Source organism: Fulmarus glacialis, unplaced genomic scaffold, assembly GCF_000690835.1.
Source record: "Fulmarus glacialis isolate BGI_N327 unplaced genomic scaffold, ASM69083v1 scaffold3350, whole genome shotgun sequence".
Taxonomy (NCBI): Eukaryota; Metazoa; Chordata; class Aves; order Procellariiformes; family Procellariidae; genus Fulmarus; species Fulmarus glacialis.
This window is the reverse complement of record NW_009189385.1, coordinates 36855-57635: the sequence shown is the minus strand read 5'-3', so window position 1 is coordinate 57635 and position 20781 is coordinate 36855. Positions and strand designations below refer to the sequence as shown.

The 20781-nt window shown below is 37.5% G+C and overlaps 1 protein-coding gene across 1 annotated transcript; it reads left to right on the top strand.

Annotated features, from left to right (window-relative positions):
- Positions 1-3187: 3187 nt before the first annotated feature.
- LOC104079550 (RNA exonuclease 1 homolog) lies at positions 3188-19061 on the top strand (the record flags this gene model as incomplete). The annotated part of the gene is made up of 15 exons (XM_009581627.1): positions 3188-4176; positions 4709-4801; positions 5371-5572; positions 6850-6992; positions 8517-8651; positions 10044-10140; positions 10377-10439; positions 10918-11064; positions 11467-11580; positions 12179-12252; positions 12526-12636; positions 12945-13060; positions 13923-14061; positions 15331-15451; positions 18970-19061. Coding segments are annotated over 15 exons (2636 nt in total), but the record flags the coding sequence as incomplete, so codon positions are not given.
- Positions 19062-20781: the final 1720 nt, after the last annotated feature.

Sequence of the window (20781 nt, the reverse complement as noted above, 5' to 3'; positions counted from 1 at the left end):
TGCCGTGCGTAAGAGCTGAAGAGTGAAAGGATGCGGTAGGAGGTCTTTACGGTCTTGCTCTGTCTTCGCTCTTAGGAGAAAGAAAAGTGTTAATTAAACACCCCCACCTTGGCAAACAGCAGTGCCAATACTAGGATTATAATACAAGCTGGTGTTTGTGCCTGGGGTTAGGCTTCAAGAAGCTGGCCTCGGGAGGATTCCTTAAACCGCTGTGTGACAGTATAATAAAAGCTGATGACTCCTCTCTTTCTGGGTAGGAGGGTATCACCTTTCCTTTTTGGTGTGTGACCTTTAGCCCTTGTAATGAAGAGCAGAAGTTGTACTATTAATTGCTTTTAATCTTTGTAAGGCACTTGCTTTCCTTCCAGGGTTAGTAGTCTGCAGAAAGCCTGCTTGCACATCTGAATAACTGGCATTTTCTACTGAAACTTTAATATGCCTCTCCCATGGTGCTCCCCTTTCTTCTTAAGCATAATGAGTAGTAAGATTTGTAACTAGCTTTTTTGATGTTTGTTGTGTTCCTCTTACGACCGAGTGTTTTCAGGCAACTGTAAGCTAGATCTCGTTAGTGGAAATAGTAGTGTTGGCAATAAAGCCAAATGGGTGTGAGAGGTGAGGGGCAGAGTACTAAAATGACTTCAAAATGGGAACCACAAAACTTACTAACAGCCTATGTTAATGAAAAAAGCAACCTGCTTCCAAACTGGGTTTGAAATGTTTATAATTAAAAACAAGTAGCTGCTTTCTGATTACCTTGGGTTGGTTTCTTCCACATTGTTTGATGTGGGTTACATTGATAGTTTTAAGAGTTGCTTGATGAGTACGTAATCCAGGGAACCGTCCAAGTGTCTCTTACTCTATCATGTCTATGTTTTCTGCCTTCACAACTCAGGAGTGCTAAAACTTCAGTCACAGGTCAGGTTCTTACTCTGCATGTAGTCTCTTTCTGTGCAGCAGGAGTTTTCATTTCCACAATAAGTACCTGGGTTTTCACAGTTACCTACACATGGTAACGGTTTATTTCTTTCTCAAAGATTTCTGTGCTTGAACATAAAGCATTGCAGCCTAGAAAAAGCACTGGGATAATTTGATGGTTGCTAAGATCTATGGCAGTCGGGGGAAAAAAAGAACCAAACAGTGTGGACTCATTCCCTTCCTGACTTCCACTTGCTGATTTTGCAGGTAGCTGTGCAGCATGATGTGACTTGTCGAAGGCTGAGTCCATAGGTGTTTCCTTTCAAGTGACCAACATCCATCATTAAATGGCTTCTGCAATTTCTAGCAAATTTGAAGCTTGAACCCTGAAGGTTTGCTCAGGCTCTGGTTAGTCAAAGAATAATCCTATAACATGGATTACCACATAGTCTAAATGGTATCTCACCTGTATAAAAGGTGGGGAAACATTACCTCTCACAGGTTATTTGATTTCTGATCAGAAGAGTGACCAGCTCGTAGTGGCTCAGAATATTTCTCTGAGGTAGAGAGGTGTACTGGTTTTGGCTGGGATGGAGTAAGTTTTCTTTGTAGCTCTGTGTGATGCTAAGTTTTGGGTTTCTGACCAAAACAATGTTGATAACACACCTATGGTTTAGTTATCGCTGAAGGATGTTTGCACAGCCTCAAGGGCGTCTCAGTTTCTCATGCTGCCCTGCCAGTGAGTAGTCTGGGGGTGGGCAAGAAGTTGGGAGGGGACACAGCTAGGACAGCTGACTCAGGCTAACCAAAGGGATACTCATCATATGATGTTGTGCTTGGCAATAAAAGCTGGGGAAAGAAGGAGGAAGGGGAGACATCTGAAGTAATAGTTAGGCATGATGAAGCCCTGCTTTCTTGGAGATGGCTGAACACCTGCCTGCTGATAGGAAGTAGTGTATGAATTTCTTGTTTTGCTTTGCTTGTGTGTGCAGCTTTTGCTTTACCTTTTAAACTGTCTTTATCTCAACCCACAAGTTTTCTCATTTTTACTCTCCTGATTCTCTCCCCCATCCTTGTTGGGGAGTGAGTGAGCAAGTGGCTGTGTGGTGCTTAGTTGCCATCTGGGGTTAAACCACGACAGCTTGTGTGCAGAGCTTTGCTTTACCTATTAAACTGTCTTTATCTCAACCCACAAGTTTTCTCGCTTTTACTTTTCTGATTCTCTGCCCCATCGCATGGAGAAAGTGAGAGAGCGGCTGCATGGGGCTCAGCTGCCGGGCAGGGTTAACTCATAGGGTTAACAGGGTAGTGAGGTTTTGGGTACTGCCCTGTTTTAGTGTATTGTTACTGTGTTAATGCCAAAATTACTTATTTTTGAGTAACCTGGAAAGGATCCCATTCACTAATGTAATACGACTTTCTAGTAATTCCCCGAAATGTTTTCTAATTACTTATACAATCACTGTTGAAATCAAATGGTGACACGTTTTTAAATAACAATGTAAATAGCAGTGTTGTTAAAATACACGATTGATGCTAACGGATCTCCTGGGTGACAGTGTCTGTATGCAATTAGTACAACTGGGAGGGTAATAACCACTACATTTTGTGATTTGCCAGAATATCCATGTGAGGATGGAGATAGTGCCTTGAGAAAGTGTCAGGTTGAGTTTTAGTAAGCAGTCCATAGCCTATAAAAGCTGAAAAGGTAATGATTAATTGCTTAAGTCTGCAGTTGGAAAATTTGACTTTCAAGGCTGCTTAAAGTTTGTGCACAACTATAAATATGCCTGGCTTGAAATGTTACTGGGTATTTGGGACAAAGAGACTTGTAGTCTTGTGCATAATTAATAAAATAGATTATTTCTTTTTCCTCAGCTGAAATCTGTAGATTGCAGTTTAGGATGACTTAATTTAAGGTCATAGCTGTCTTTCCTCAAGAAGCAGATGATTTACAAAAACCCAAAAGGATTAAAATAGCAGTACACACAGTCAAGAATGAAATTGAGGAACAGAAGGAACTCTCACTGTACAGTCTTCCCAATTAAATGATTATAAACATTTTAACCCTTGAAAAATGATCTTAAAGTAAGATACTTTCTCCTAAGGAAACACTTGTACTGCTTTTTTTACCACATATGTGTCATGTGGTTTCAGTTTCCTGGTATACAAATGGTGGCTGTTGTTTTTTAATTAGAAAAATACGTTGTTGATTATAGTTGTCAAGCACTGTTTGACATAGAATATAATTTTCTACAAAATTACTTTGCAGGTCTCTCTATCTGCTCTGTAACAAATGAAGATGAAAATGCTAAGCAGCAGCGTAAGCCAACAGAAGTATTTCCATGTGAAAATCAGGATGGGAATTCAAGGATGTCTCCATTTAGGAGCAGACTATTCACAAAGAGGTCAAGAAACTCTTCCCCAGTGAAACTTCAAATAAAACTTCAAGATTCTGATGATGAATGTGATCTTGTCATTGATGTGCCACCACAAGCTGTTAATAAAAAGCCAAGAATAAGTAGGAACTATAGAAACAGGAACAGGGACAAAGAACTGGCTGCTGTAATATGTGCAGAAAAATTACATGATAGTGCTATAGCAGACATTCTTGGGTGTACAGAAGAAAAATCAGAGAAAATTATCACTTTGTGGAAGAATGGCAAAGGTTTAAATAAATCTGAAGAACTAGGCAATGTTTCTCCGAAGGCAAATGAGATTTATTTGCCTGATGTAAACACTGATATATTGAAGGTTTTCGAGGAAAGAGATGCACTTGCTTATACTGAGGAGAAGTGTGTATCTTCAGCTGCTTCTATTGAGGCAGACGTGCAGAAGGGAATTTTGAAGCAAGGAAATGCAGAAGCCAATATATTCGTCGAAGCATTTGTTCGGGAGCATGCTACTGATGAAGACACTGTGAGCAGAAGAAGAGTAACACGGACTGTCTTGTGTACTGGTCATTCGTCAAAAGATGAAACCACAATTGAAAGACCTTATAAGGAAATAATAAATACAGAGGAAAGCCAGAGCATAGAAGAAAATGGGGGTAATGATAGCCCAGAAGATACATACCCATATCCAACTTACTATGTAAATAAGAAAGAAAGTGAAATAACTCTGCTGAGTTCATCTGCTGAGGAAGCGGAACCCAGTGGGGAGGACACAGAGCTCTCTGAATCAGATGATCCTTTAGAGGAGTGTCGGAGAATTTTTGATGAGTTTGAAAGAGAAGCACAAAAGAAGGATGATGATAAGCAGGTATTTTGTTTCCCTTTCAGTGCTTGGGTGTTTTTTCTGAGCATATGAGGATAGGATGTGATATATAGTCGCGTTCAAATATTCTTTCCGAAATGTGTGTTATAAAGGTTAAATATTTGAGCCTTCAATGCTGTAGACAAAGTTATAAGCAACACTTATGACTTTCTAGTCTAGTTTGACAATGGGCGATCTGTATGTTTCCTGAAGTAGAAAATTGCTCTGAATAGCTCCCTGCCTTGGGGTAGCCATTTTTACTTTTACTGTAATAAGCAACATTTTAGAAGCAGTTGTGTATTCAGTAGTCTCCTGTTCTTTTTATAAACAAATGTAGGAACTTTGAGTACCACTGCCTCAGCTTCAGAGCACTGTGGCTTAACTGTTCTGAATGCTAACACTGTTAGAATTGTAATTTTCCTGGTGAGTTTTTTGACTGAATATCCTGAAACATTGGAGTGAATGGGTCATGAGGATATTACTGAAGTCTAGACCTTCATAACAGCTGGTCTAAATAGTCTGTTCTTGTTTTTAATAGGCCCTTGGAGGAAATGTAGATCTCAATTTATTAGAAACCAAAGTAAATGTTCCTGGACAAAAGAGAAGAGTTGCACACATGGCAAAATTTTATGTGAGTTATAATCGTGTAATCAGTATAAACTGATGATCAACGTAGCTTTACTTAATATCTGTAGACTCATGTTGAACTTCAGGTTGGCTGAGTCTTGTAATCTAATTGTAAAAAATATTTTGAAATTAATTAGAACAAATGTCTCATCAGCTCTTCTGTTAAAAGTTGTAGCAAATATTGTAGTACTTAGAGTTGGTTCCTGACGCAGGCGAAGTAAGCTGCTGCCCAGGGCAGCTGAGGCTAATGAGTGTTGAAAAGTCAGTTTGGACTGGAGGCTTGTGCCATGAAATTACAGATATGGCACTTGGAAACCCAAAGTGGCTGTTGCTTTCTCTGCTTTTACAGTGCTCTATTACAGTGGCAAAGTTAATAGCAGGCATCATTCTTTAAGCCCCCTCCACCATCCCTGAGCTCTTTCAGCTTGGTGTCTTCCTTCCACGGACAGCATGCTGAGCTCCGAGTCTGATAGCAAAATTCAGTTTTAAGAAGCAACATGGACTTTAACACCGTCTTGCTGTGATTTGGAACTGCTTGAATGTTAACTCTGGTTTTGTGTTTGTGCGTATCAGGTACATAAAAATGAAACAGTGCCTTTCAAAGCATCTTCTTGGCAGCAGGGTCATGATGCAGAAATTCAGCAGGCAAACTGGGAGGCAATGGAGTTTGCAGCTGCAGTTGCAAGGGGACAAGCTTTTATTGCTACAACTTCTGAACAGAAGAAAACTACGTATGGATTGTCAGCCACTCAATTTCAAAGCATTGCACCAATGGGTATGACAGCTTGATCCTAGGTTTGAAAAACTAAACTTCGTTTTGCTTCAGTTAGGCATTGCTTGAATGTGTTTGTTGTGGTGAATGTTAGCTGTGAGTTGAATGATGATGAGCACTTAGCTTGTGCAGATAGATGCCCTATCCAACTACAAGGTTATATTTGAAGTCTTGGTAGCTCTAGTGGAAAGGGAACAAGTATTTTGTGCTAAGTTCTTTGAACGTGTACAGTTTTGACCGAAATCCTAAAATATTTGTTTTGTTGAAAGTCTTTTGACAAAAACAGAAATCTGGTGAGTTTCCTGTTAGTACTGACATCAACTGTTAGGTTTGTAGTCTTAAGCATTCAGACCTTCTGAAACAATTTATTAAATCTTGTGATTTGAAAATCATATGTTCTTCTCCCTTTAAATTCTCCTTCATATGTGAAAAATCCTGGAGTAAAGTTATTTTCAGCATTTGATACCAGTTAAACAGTGTTTCCCCTCCAGTTCTTCTACTGTCACTTTAAATATACACTTACAAAGTAACCTACTTAGCAATTAAATTAATAGAATACTACTTTATAGTTTCATTCACGTGTCTTTATTACACATGCTATAAAGCATCTTCACATAAAGTTGAGTCATTTTGCCAGTGTATGCATTCTTTCTGAATAACAGTAAAATGGATTAGTGTATCTCATGATGTACAAATGTGTCTTGCTGTACAATAGGTGCTGATGGAAGTGAAGTCAAATGCTGATACCTTGGCTCCAGAATCTCATGACAAATTTTTATTTCTGAGATCTGTAGCTTTCCTGACTTTAAAAAGGCAAAGCAATACTTCAAGGCACTTACTGATTGCATTGGAAGATGAAGTTAGAATGGTGGTTTTCCTGATTTTTTTTTTTTTTTTTTTTTCTTTTCCTTGCTGTCATGCTTTGTTGCAGGGGAGAGCAAAGGGACGGGGAAGGCAGGCAAGTAGGTGTTTATAAAAATAATAGTCATTCCAACTTGAAAATAGCTTTTAACTTGACTTTTGTGGTTGCTTTATTCTAACATCTTCAAACTGATATATGATCTCAAAAATACTGGAGAACACTTTGCATAAAATCTATTGGCAGAAGTGAAGTCTTCATGTGTTTCCTGATGTTCCAGGTTTGCTTCCGTACATGAGCGTGCTTTTACCCTGCTTTAAAAAAGGAGCTGTGAAATACCTGTGTTTCAGATTAATGTAATTTAAATAATGAAGCTTACCGTTAGAGTTTAGATTCAGTCTGTATCTTTTGTGTGTTTCAGCCTCCTTAAATTTACTTGAAGTTCAGCCCATTGAAAACAGCAGTGGTCAACTGCATATACTACTGGACGGGAATGTTGCAACAGCAGTGCCCTGTGGACTTTCTATTAGTTCATTTGAAAGGACTACTCTTGTGCCATGCAAGGTACTGTAGAATTACTGCTGCAGAACTTCGGTATATGATTGGGAACAGAAGTGGAAAAACTGTAATTAATTTCAAACAGTATTTTATAATGTGATGTACCAGTACGGCTTTTTTTAAAAATTGCTTTGTTTCCTGTGTGCTTTAATCAAGTTGCTATGCAAATTGTACTTTCATTTTTCTTGGTTGTACTAACCAGCGTTACACAAATGTAAGCAATTAAATATATAAATTGTTAATCAAAGTGGTTGTGATGAGAGAATTAAGTACTAGTTTGTTTTCAGTCAAGTCATGCTTGTGTGTTGGTTATTTTCCCTTAAAACTTCCTGCCATGTATAGTAGCAGATGATATCTGATGAAAGGCTTTATTTGGCTTCAGGAGAGGTACCCTTATAAATTAAGGGCTTTCAAGGAACTTGTCAAAAGGTTAATGTGGATATATTTTGGTTTGTTAGTGCCAGCTTTGCTTTGTGATTTTGAGTGGCAGAGTACTGTAAGGTTCTCTTCTCAGAAAAATTACACTAACCTTGTGGGTTTTTTTTTAAAGTAGAGGTCACTGAAGATTCCTGGGGTCAGATAAATTACAAGATGAGAGTTTTGCTTTCTAATTAAAAATGTCAAATGTTACAGCTTCAGTCAGTTTAGTTATTGACATTTTTCTAGGATATTGAGTACGGATTACTTCTTGCTTCATATCTCCAATATGTATGTTCTTGTTTCCTAAATAGAATACTGCATGCCCCAGTAATGGTGAGACTAAGTTGTGACAATGATACACATTACCTTTGTTCCCTTTATGCAAAAATTACCTTTCCCTTGGTAGTAGCACACACATTTAAATGCTGCTTTTAAAGGATCTTCCTTAGTGAATAAATGTGGTACAGGCATATTACTCCTTGTTTGATACACCCAATGCATCTTTGTAACTGCTTGCACCTTTTTGGGCGTGATGGTATCATGGTTAACCTAACTTACTGCCAGATTTTTGAATGTGATCATTTTAACTTCTGTGCTTAATGTTAAAATAAGCATATCGTGATAAGCAAAAACTCTACATTGTGTTGTCTAACAAAGACTATAGGTTCCTAAAAATAAACTTGTTTTTTTTCCAGTCTAGTTCATTGGTTCCTTAGTTTACTCTCTGAGTGAAGTACTGCCTGAAATAAAGACCAGATGGAGACCATGACTTAAATCATAACTGACCTGCTAGTGCTTGCTGAAGGACTGAAACTTCTCTGAGAAAAAAGAAGTTAAAAAATAGTTTTAACACCTCACATAACTTTGAGCAGAAGACTACTTTGTTTAGTTCAAGCAGGGGAAATCTGTATGGCTACTATTTCTGATGGTTGTTTCTGGCTCCCTGTCATGTGCAACTCCAGTTTTCTGAATAGCTATTCAGCAATATTTGATTTTTTTTTTTTCCTTACAAGGATGGGCAAAAGAATGGCTGAATTGGTGTTAGTTTTTTGGGCTATTTGTTACATATTGACCACATTAATATGGGTTTGTTTGTGTATTTGTTTTAAGGTTTCTACTCAGAAAAGGCCTTGCATTCCAGAATCAGGGTCCAAAGTACCACTTGAGACAAGACAGCGATATGTCAGGTTTTTTTTTGCAGAATGCTTCAAATTTTGTGGCACAGTGAACGAAGCTATTGACAAGGTTTGTAATGTTTTATAGATCTTCACAATTCCGCTTCTGAATTAAGTCAGTAGGTCTTACTTGCACAATGTGTTGGTGGGGGGTTTTATTTGATTTTTTTTTTAAGGCAAATATTTCAGACTTTTCAGTAAGCAGAAGTTAAAACGTACTTGATCTTGCCTGTGTTATCAATCAGTTTCAGTTTTCTCCAAGTAAAAACACTTGTCTTTAGCACTGCTAATTAGCTTCCAAAAAGACATGTTATTTTAGTATTAAAAAGGAAAAGTTTTTCTTTTACAAATGTAAAATAAAAATCTTCTTGTGAATACTGGAGGCTTCCTGGAATGTAATTATGACTTTGAGATCTGTTCAGGACAGGAGGAAAACATGTTTGAAGAAAAACTGTAAATCTCTCAATTGTTGTGAGCCTTTGATCTTGTATTTACTGTTTACACCACACCAACTGCTACCTAAGCTTATAGCCAACAGATATGGCCTGAGAGGCACAAATATCCTTAGCTTAACCTTTAGGTGATGTAAATTTCTTGCATGCTGGAAATCAAAAGACTTTATGGAGGTGTCCTGATAAGACTCTGTATGTGTATTTAATTATATGTTGAATGAAAGCTTGTAAAACATCAGATGTTACTACTCTGCCATATACTGTGTGTTCTCTATATTATGCAGCATACCTTGGTATGTCTGACTTTTCATTCTCACTAAGTAATGTTTCTTTTACCTTCCCTTTAACTTCCTCCTGTGTTATTTCTCAGCTTCATCAGTTCTCTACTTTCTCTTTTCCTTTGCTTAGAGATTGTAACTTGTGAATTGTAGTTGCTGTAGTGATTGTTAGAAGGCACTGTTTATGCCTCAATTTTGTTGACTACGCAGATAGTGTAAACAGTGAAATAAAACCAGGAAAGAAGCATTTTTCTTCACCCAGAAGATTAATGAACATACACCTTATTTCGAGTGTGCTTCTTCATAGTGAAAAGGTGCTGGACCTTCCTTCACTTCTGTTTCTTACCTCTCTACAGAAAGAAAATTAAGGAAACATTTCTTGTTTCCTTAAAAAGTAATAATGCCTCCTTTGAAGCAGGGTCAGAAAAAGCTGTCTGTAGCCACAGGAATGGTTACCCGAAGAGTGTTTGAATTCCCACAAGGATTAGATTTAAATTCTGAGTTCTAGCACTGATTTCCCCCACAGATCTTTGCTTCATAAGTACTAAATTTGTCTTTCTAGGTGTCTCATCCATCTGACTTTGTGTCTCCTGTTGCACTTCGGATTTCGGACACTACTTGCATGTATTATTACTCTAGGTTCAGAATCTCAGATTCTAAATGGCAGTGCTTTTTGTAGAACATACAGTACTCCACTAACACTCAGTATCTTTTCTTTTTTTTTAAATATAGGCCCTGAGAGAAGAGCAATCTGTTTATGATCGTTGTGGCAGTAAAAAAATGTACCTGAATTTTGCTGTGAAGACTCTCAAAAAGCTGAGAGATCATGGTAGTTTTGCTTTCAATGAAGATTTTTAAATGGGTTGTAAGTGTAGAAATTAGAACAGCAGAGAAATGTCTTAAAAGGATTATTTAGTTTAAAGATATTTCTGCATATTTAAATCCTTTTCTAGAAATAGATCACTGAAATAAATTGGTGTTTTGATTTATAAATATTTGCTTAGGATATTAACAGGAAATATAAAATTGAGAAGGAATGCTAAAAATTCGTTTTTCTGTGTTCAGGGCAACTTAGCAACAGCAGATCTTGCAGTGGCTCTGGATCCATAAAGTTAGAGGAAGAGAAAGGTAAAGAAAGGGGAAGGAGGAGTGTCAGTTCTTCACTTCAGCTTATAAATGGGCTTATTTCAGCATGAAAATGTTGCTCTGTTTTTGGTCAAGCTTTGTCTATTAGCCACTGCAAGGGTTTCCAACACAATTTCTTATTTATATCTAAGGCTCATTCTTAGGGGAAAAATATTGCATTTTTTTTTTAAAAGAGCATGGTCTTTAGTATTGCATGCCTAGCTTTCTGGGATAGCTAGTCAATTAACATCCCTATTGTTTAGTGTCTTTGTTTTGAATAATGCTTCACCTCTAATCACTTCTAATTGCTCTGAGATACAAGCATATAATTTTTGCATGTAAACTATAGTGCCTGTCTTGTAATTTCAGTTTTGTTTTATTTTGGAAGTACTAGGATATTTAAGTGCTACTTACATTTGTTCTAATATTGCTTAAGCTTTGGGTTTGTTTACTCATAGGTTTTTGGTTGTTTTTGTTTTAGCATTTACAGGTGGTGCTCTATATGAACTTTTAAAAGACTATCTTCTGACTGAGGAACAATTGAATGAAAATAACTTCCCTCGACCAAATCCTGAAAAAAATGGTAGTGCTATACTTACTGGGGTTGTAAAAAATGCTGGATATGATGGTGAGTGCCTACTAGACTGCAACAAAATTAAATTTCAGTCAGTGGTTCACAGGACAGTAAAATACATGGGTATAAAATTATACATTACGGCAGAATTCCGTATTTAGTGCCTGGACTACAAGTGAATTCACAAGCTTTCATAAATAAACCATGAAGCTTCATAGGTCTTTTTAAATTTTTGTTTCAACATAGTAATTGAAGAAGTTGCAGGTAAACTTGAATTTCTTACTGTGCTATAGAGGAACTTGGGTTTTTTATACATGGCTAATCTTGGGAGGCTGCTTATGTATTGATACTCTGCTCTCACAACTACTGTTCATGTAACTTTTTTATACTTCAATTCAGCACTTTTTAACTTTATGGCAAGCCAGCTAGGAAATATGCTCTGTTATCTTTTTTTAGCTTTCAAAAGAGTGTGCTGTAGGTGTGGCGAAGTGTATGCTGTTACTTCTTCAGGAGAACATAGACGTAAAGAAGAATGCAACTATCATTCTGGTAGAGTATTGGAACAAAAAGGTAGGTATCATTGGCATTCAGTCTTCATGGAAGCTGTTAAAAGTTGTAACATCTCATGTCAAAACTCAACAAGATCAGAGTATGAAACTTTTTTTGCACAAGGTTCAGCTGAGATACATTCTGCCGTACTTTTGGGAACGTGGCTAGTCAGTAAAGCCTGTTTTCTCTGAATATGCCATAACTTTAGGAAAGCTGATGTTAATAAAACGGGGTGGGAAGAAGATAGAAAAATGTTCATTATGTGGCCTTGCACTGACTTCTAAGTGAACCTTGTTATCTTTTCTGAGAGACACCTTAAATACTCAGAAGCTGCATTAAATGTTTCCTTCATGGAGAACCTTCTAGAGCATACTACAACTTTCTCCTACTCATTGGTATTTCTTTTTTTTTGATGGAAACCTTGTCTCAGGAGGGAACAATGTAGAGCTTGTCATCTTGGCATAGGTGGGACCTGTAGATGGGACTTGCTTCTTTCCATAGTACAGTCTCAGGAGAAAATGGAAAAGAAATTTGAGAGGAGGAGTGAGGGTACTGATTTGGTTTTGCCATTGATAGTTGCTGCAAAGACTACTCAATTTTCAACTTTTCTTTTTGGCAGTTCCTGGTGGCATGGAAAAACGCTATAGCTGTTGTGAGAGAATAGTTGGGTCTGCTGGATGTCAGATTGCCAAGGTAGGAATAACCTTCTCAGAAGGTTTATATGATGCAGTATCTCAGTTTTGCTTTCTGTGTCCTTTTGACTTAAAGCTGGGTCATAGCTCTCTGCAAATGGTTTGGTATAAGCTTTTTAGATTTACTTACTAGTGTTTAGTAAATTATGTAGCAAATGTTGACAAGAAGTATTATATGTATGCTCCCGAGTCTGTAAGAGAAACAAATCATCTGCCAATTTGTGTAAGATATATCTAGAAAACTTGCACTTAAATACTAATGGAAACTTTGCAGCTTCACGTTCATGATGGAAGAAGGGAGAAATTAGAAGGCTTCGTGAAGACATTAGTTAAATCACCGCCTTTTGATGGAAACTATGGTGTATATGCTCTGGACTGCGAGATGGTATGAGCAACCTGAAAAGTTTGGTTCGGTTAATAGAAAACTGTATTGCTCTCTGTGAAGCAGTTTCTTAGCTGTAGTAGTTTGGAACTCATGTCTCAGAGGTCTCCAGAACTCTGACTAGTAACTCTACATGACTAGACCTTCAGTCTGACCAGTCACTCTACGTGACTAGACCTTTGGTGTTGAATATGCAGTGAGCAAAATTGTTTGGATCTGTTGAGTTGTAACCAGTTCTGCTTTCTGTACAATTTAATGTAAGGAAACATCACTGCTGTGTAAATGCTTGTTAAATTTACTCTTTTCTTCAGTGTTACACAACCCACGGCTTGGAACTAACTAGAGTGACAGTGGTCGATGCTAAGCTACAGGTTGTCTATGATACGTTTGTTAAACAAGATGGTAAAGTTGTAGACTACGATATAAGGTATGCTAATTAGTCTATAGTACTTCAGGATTAGACTTAATAAATTGGCAGATGACTATATAAGAAGAAACATGCCTCTTACATCTCTGTTTGCAGTAACATAAATCAAAGACCTTCAGTCAGGAATGAGGCTTTTGTTCTTACAGGCTCAATTAAGAAGGATTTTTCTCTTTGCCTAGTTCAATTTATTTTTTTCCACATTTGAAGACTTTTTCTCCCCTTCCTTAAAAAAAAAAAGTTAAGTTAAACCTCCCAGAACTTGCAAAATTCCCTAAGGGGATAGAAGCAAATGCAAATTTCTATAAATGTTGTCTCACAGAAAAGCAGTATAGTCATAAGCCATGCATTGAGGCCTTCAGACTGTACAGCTTAACAAGATTTGGCTGTGTTTAGTGCAGATCACTTGTATTTGGTCTTCCTATTGGATTTTGTCTTTGAGACCTGGAAGATGTGTTTTTGATTCCTATTAGTTCTTTGAAGACCTGCAACTGGTCTGAGAAGAAACACAGGTTTTGAGCCTCACTGTAAAAAAAGTTAGAGGAGAACCAACATAATGTGTTCCTACTTCTTGAACAGCAATATTTGTTTGCTCAGAGCCCTGTCTTTGGTCCATGCTTAAAAAAACAGGTTCAGTTGCTTGTAGTGGTAGAGCTAAGTTAAAATAACCTAGCTTAGTTTATCTTACACTACCTAGGTGAAAAGAAAGAGAATGAAAAATGCCTTACGTTGACTTCAACACTGTGTGATTTCAAAGCTGGCTAGTGTTAACTTGAGGTGCTGGGGGAACGATCACTGTAAACCTAGTTCTTCTAGACATTTCTTAGTGTCTCTGCTAATGAAGCTCTTCTAAATCTGTCTTTAGACTCTCTAGAGCAACAAAGGATGATCTGAAGAATACCACAACATCTCTTCGGGATGTACAGGCAATACTGCTAAACTTGTTCAGTGCAGATACAATTTTAATTGGACACAACTTAGAAAATGACTTGTTTGCTCTCAAGGTAAAATAACCTGTTTGAAGCCAATTTTAAGAGATGACTACTTGTCTTTACTGTGTTCTAATTAATTTCAAAAAGGAAAAGAATGTTGAATTTCAGCAGATCAACATGTATGAAAAAAAGAAGGAAATGTACTTGATTGTTAAATGATAGCTGTAGTAAAGGTAATACTACATTCAGAGAAGAAGAGATGTATGTACAAACACAGTATGGTAGAAATTCTGACATTTGGGCTTTCTGATTTGCTTTTTTGTGCTTCTAACTGTGCAACCATATATCACCACTGAATAATATTGTCTTTATTTCTGGGTTCACAGAAACCTAGAATTGTATGTTTTCTGATCTTGCTGAACTCATGCCAGCAAATGCATAAAAGGCAGTGACAATTCAAGTAATACCAAGGTATTGCTCTCAGAATCTCTGTAAACAATTATGCTGCCTGTTAGGTAATTACCTTAGGTACCAGAAATGCATGGATTGTGCTATTAAATACCAAAGGCAGCAATATTCCATAAGAAGTATAACCATCTGCTCAGGAAGACTCGGGGGGGATTTTGTCAATGTCTATAAATACCTGAAGGAAGGGTATGACAAGACTGAGCCAGACTCTTTTCAGTGGTGCCTAGTGCCAGGACAAGAGGCAGTGGGCACAGACTGAAACACAGGAGGTTCCTTCTGAACATCAGGAAACATTTTTTCACTGTGTGATGCCCAAGCACTGTCACAGGTTGTCCAGAGAGGTAGAGTCTCACAGATCAAAAGTCATCTGGACATGTTTCTGGGCAACTGGCTCTAGGTGGCCCTGCTTGAGCAGGGGGTTTGGACAAGATGACTTCCAGAGGTCCCTTCCAAGCTCAACCATTCTGTGATTATTATTAATGAAGGAATTGGAATTTAGCTTTGATAGGCTTCCCTGCTAGTGATATCTAAAGGCCAAAGCAAGAGACTTTGCAGTATGGTATTGACTATCTAAAAACAGAACTAGTCATGTTCAGTGTATATATACACCTAGTGAATAAGCATCAATGCAGTGTACAGAAATCACTGTGAAGCACAACTTTTCCACAGTTACTGCCCCACAGTTTGCCATTCTATAATGAATACAGGAACACAGGACAGATGACATAGTATTTGGGGCTTAAGGATTAGTTTGGATGTATTATTGAGAAAGGAAATGGTTTAGATGCTAGATGAGATTTCTTTAATAAATAAAAGAGGTGCAAGACTGTAACTGGATGTGTAATCATTGCTGTGGTCTCTGCTCTTTTCCAGCTAATTCATGACACAGTAGTGGACACATCAATAGTGTTTCCTCATCGGCTAGGTTTGCCTCACAAAAGAGCACTTAGAAGTCTGATGGCTGACTACCTCAGGAGAATTCGTCAAGATGATGGTAAGAACGCAGGTTCTTATTAAGCAATCAGTATACTGCAATGTGAAATGGGAGACAGGAATAACCCAGAAAACTGAAAAGGTAGTAATACACTTGCTGTCGTTTAAAGCTTTGTCTTGGATATCTTTTCTTCAATAGTATAGTAAATGCAGAGGATATACCTGAAGGGTAAGATCGTTGGTGTTGTGGTTTAAGCCCGGACAGCACTAAGCACCACACAGCCTCTCACTCGTTCCCCCCAAGTATGGTTGGCTTGTCAAAGTGTTCACCATACAAAAGTGTTCCAGTTTCTTTCCCTTGTAGAGGGGCATTCTTAAAGTTCTGAAGGTAGTGTGATGAGGCTAACATCTATTTCAAGATTCACTTGCTTATGCAAGCTGATACAGCTCTTAAGCGGGGGTTTTCAGTAGTAAAATTATGGTAAATTTCGTGGTTGGCTGTCAAAGACGAAGCAATAAATCTGTTCTACAGTGTGCATATAATACTTATGAAATGTTGCATTTGACAGATATATTTTGCATTGACCATGCTATTCTAAATAATTGTTTTTAATCTGATCTTAGAATAAATTAAATTGAGTATCTAATAAACTGGCAGATTCATATTTGTTTTTACCAGTGAAGCCTTCTGGACAACAAATAATATTCTGTGCTGCTAACATATCTTCATTGCCCAGGGAATACATAAATGGTTGCACAGAGCAAAACTTAATGGCCTTTGATACCCAGTGGAGTAGCTGGATGCTGTATCTCAAAGCTTATAATATCTTCTGACTTCCTTTGCTCTGACAGTCTGATGCACAGCACTGTGGTGGGAGTAAGGGGGAATGTCAAAAGTTATTTTTACAGACTTGAAGATGGCGATCTCAAATAGCCAAAACTCTGCCTTTAGCAGACTTTTCTGCTTAAGTTTGGATTTAATCATTTGTTGTTGATGATCACTGAGCTGAAATCCAAGTTTAACCTATAAAGCTAGGTAACTGCCATTTCTAGAAAAAATGAAAAAAACCTGACACATGACTTCTACTCCCTATGTTTATATTGGCTTGTGCTGCTGCTTTGTGCTAGTTTGTGTTAGTTTTGTTCTAGTACTAGAGAAAGGTAATAAACTTCAAGTCTAGATTTGCTTTTTTGTAAACCTAGGGATTAGTAGAATGAAACACCCTTTGCTATCAGAAAGCAGTAGGTCTGTGGTGATTTAACTTGCTCTGAATTTAATTGACTGCCTTTTGACCATCTCAAACTGGAGTTTGACTAGGAGTTGAGACTGGGTTTCAACTCCAGGATTTTTTTCTAAAGTACAAGAACTGCAACTGCTGAGGTAGCTTGGCTTACATTATATCATATACTTGATTTGACTGAAAAATTGAAGAATACATAACAGAGCTAGAAGACTATGGTTTCAATAATTGAGCGTTTTATAGACTACTTGAAAAACATGTCTCATACAGGTTGTACTTTCCTGAGCAGTTAAAAATAGCAGCAGCCGAACGGTGGAATGGCAGGGCAGAGTGCTACTTCATGGGTTGGAAAGCAAATGAGAATTGGAACTTTCTCTGGCAAAAGATAGTAAGAGCAGAGGGAAAGCTCACAGGATCACCTCCATTTTCTTATCCAAATGACAGAATAGTTTCTATTTGATTATTGGCAACTGTTCTCTTTTATTTCTTAAGGTACATTTAGGAGGGGAGAAAACTAGAACCTGCAAGGTTATTGCCAGCTGTCTTCTGATTCTGTGAATAGTAGAGGTTACTAAGTGGTATAAACTTCTTTGCCACAGGGAAAAGCTATGACTCTCCTCCATTAGGTTCCACAGCTCTTTATATGTTTGATCTAAATAGATATTGCAGGGATAGTTCTTATAAAATATGCTGGTGAAAGCATTCACGTAACACACTAATGCTGTTGCAGATCACTACCATGACTGTAAATTATGTGTTCACTGAGAGGGAAGTATAACAACTTCCACACTCAAGGAGGTACTACACTGCTTTAAGCCAGTAGATATCTGATTGCAACTACATGTCTGAAGATCTTTGCTTCTGAGTCTAGGCTGCTACATATGAAAAATTATCTCAAATCACTGGCATTTAAGTTTACAAGAGAAAGCTAGAAGCCTGTTCTTTCAGTATTGAGTCATCTTTTGTTGTGATAGCATTTAAGTCCTCTGCTTCTTTGAGGAATGGAACATCTCAATTAAATCTAAGAAAACTATTTTTCTCCCTAGTATCAACTTACTATATTGTAGTGTTCTCCCCTGCCCAAAGCAGCTGTGGAATCAGTAGATGTGGAATCTATGCAGTAGTCCACTGCTGTAGGGCGAAGAAGCAATACCTTTTTCTTTTTGAGGAACTAGCTCAGAAACATAGAATGGGGAAGGGATTTTGCCACCTTCAAATGAAAATGCTGAACTATATGCTCTCAGATTTTTCTTCCACAACTTTTTTGGTTCCTGACTAACCAGCCCCTGTCCCAAACCTGTTTATCTGAGATCTTCTGTACCTTTCTTAAAGGTACTATACTCAAAATGGTATCTTTCTTTAACATAACTTAAACCATACAGGATTTAGATTTCCCTTGATCAGCTCATATAGGATTTACTGAGGGACACATATTCAAATTAGTCAATGTGACAATTTGACACTGTGTCAAATTTCTGTTTATGAAGATGATGGCTGAATATAGTAGGTCTATTCTCCACCCATCCTGAAGTTGCTAGGAGAGCCCCAACATGCCGCTTTGGCTTTCAGTAAGGAGCGTTCAGAACTTTCAGTAGTTAACTACCATTATCCTGGTAGCCAGCATTTTCTTGTGTTGATTCAATGTTAGGAAGGGTATTCTGATGCCTACATTAGGTGCCAACTAATGAGAGGATTGTATACATTTCTAGTTTGGATGACTACCACTGTTTTCCAGCCAGAATACATTAAAACCTTTCTACTTTTTGTAGTTAGGGGAATTGTGTAAAACATGTGTAAACTTGTAAGTTGCTGAGTTTTTAAGCTTTGACTAAACAGGTAATAAAAATGTATAACCGTACATAATTTAAGTCTTTTAACTCTATTCTGTTCAGATTTTGTGGAGCATTTCAGTAGATCAGGACAAGTATATTGTCCTTAATTAACCAAGGTAGAAATTTACCATCTAGTTGCAAAATTAACTTGTCATCTGTTAATCTTCCAACTCCTGATTTGAAAGTACATGACTTGGAGAGGCTGGTTTTCCAAAGACAATTATGTTGGACACTCTAGGTTACTAATCCAGGCTCCATTGGATATTGAAGCTGGAGGTCGTGGTGGGAAACTGAATATTGCCAGACAATACTGGACTGCTGGAAGCATATGGTTATTACCTTGAATCCTGGTAGCAAGAAGCTGCATCAAAAACTGTCTGAATACCAAGTATTGTCTTAATATTCTCGACAATTGTTCAGCTTAATAAACAAAGCTACCATTCTTTTATAAAAAAAAAAAAAAAAATAAGCTAACACTTCTAACTTTTTTTTTTGTTCTCCTCTAGTTGATGGTCATAATTCCAGGGAAGATGCAATTGCTTGTATGGAACTAATCCTTTGGAAGGTCAAGGAGGACAATAAAAGGAGAAAATGGTGATTATTATGGCTTTGGAGGAACAAGATGGGGGGAAAAAATCAACCTCACTTTGGCTCACTGTTCTGTAATGCTTCAGTATCAATTATTTTCTGATGTAAAAATGAGGACAATGGGAAAATCTAATGGGAAAACTTGACTGTATCTACTTCTGAAGCTTAAGATGTACAGGAAGGAGAATACACAAATGCACAAAATACATACAAGTAAGATGCACAGAGTAAATTCTTGCGTTAAACAGCAAGCCCAGGTGTTGTTTTTCTGTTCTGTTAAGAGAGTATTATTTCTGTAATCATTCTTACTACTCTATAGCTGAAAACTATAATTTGCAGTAGGTGAAAGTACTGATTGTTTAAAGTTCTGGATGTAACCTTTGATTTCGCTGTGTTCAGCCTCTGTGAAATAAAACTTAAACACATAGCAAAAACTTAAGATTATTGTTTTCTTTTTCCCTTTCCCTTCCTGCTTCTCTCTACCTCTCCATCTGCTTTCAGAGAGAGAGAGAGAGAGAGAGAGAGAGAGAAAACAAACTTAGTCCTGTTTAATGTACTAATTGACACAAAATTGACAATGGTAGAAATGTGACCTCTTCTGGAGCAGAATAAGCAGGCTCAACTTATTTAAAAGAAACCAGTAGGAAGCTTTTCAACTGTAAAAGCAATAAGCTTTGACTTATAAGGGTTCCCAAAAAGTAGAGTATTTCAAGAAGTAAATATGTTCATTGCTTTAGCTAAAATTGGACTGTAGTCCAAGGTATAATGCCCTTTCTCCCACTTAAGATAGTATTCAGCATCTGCTACTTTCAGAGAGGAGGATTTCAAAGTCTATTGCCACTTATTTTTGTGTGGAGGGAACAAAAGGAAATGAAAATGTAAGAATGGACCACATTTTTTTTTGTACAACACTAGCCCTGAGCTGAAGTTATGCTTTGCATGAATTTGTCAAAGAAAGCTTACAGTGGTGAGGAAGAATGGTCCTGACTGAGGACCCTGTGAAAGAAGATCAGTAGAGTACAGAAGGTCTCTCAGTTCTCACAGATGTGCCCCGAAGAACGAGTACACTGCATAACTAAATCTGTACTGAAAGTTAAAAATCGCTGTAGCTGCTTCTTATGCATTAAAATACTTGGAATGTGTCCTGTTCTGTGAGGTACTGACAAGTGATAGCTGTGGTTAGAAATAGCTTTGAGTATTTATTGTCCTGTATCTGCTGCTCAGAATGTCAAAAACTGCTCAGAATGTAAAAAAAAAAAAAAAGCTTTGATTTTTGCCTTCACCCAAGAATAGGTAATACTTCTTTCTATATTAGTAGCACAGTCCTGTATACAGTCCCTACTACAGCTTAGAGAAGGGGCATTGGCATGTTCTTTACAAAGGGGAGAGACTTGCTTATGGATTCCCCCAGCTTTGAAGTGAAGATTGCCTTTATTTTTTAGTGAAGATTGCCTTTATTATTCATCTTTCAGTAAATCTAAGGAAAGAGATGAATGTCTACTTTGTAGAATCTGTCCTGCTTAGCAGAGGAACCTGTGTTAGGCATGCAACAAGCTATTAGCAGTGACCAAAGTGGTAATTCTGAGGCTCTATAGGCTGTCTAAGGAACCTCCATCATCTGACTTGTCTTCTTCATAACTTCTTCATGTAGTTGACTATTGAATTGTTAAAATCAAATAGATAAAACACTCTGCACAATAAGTAAAATAATTTTAGATACTAACTTTTTT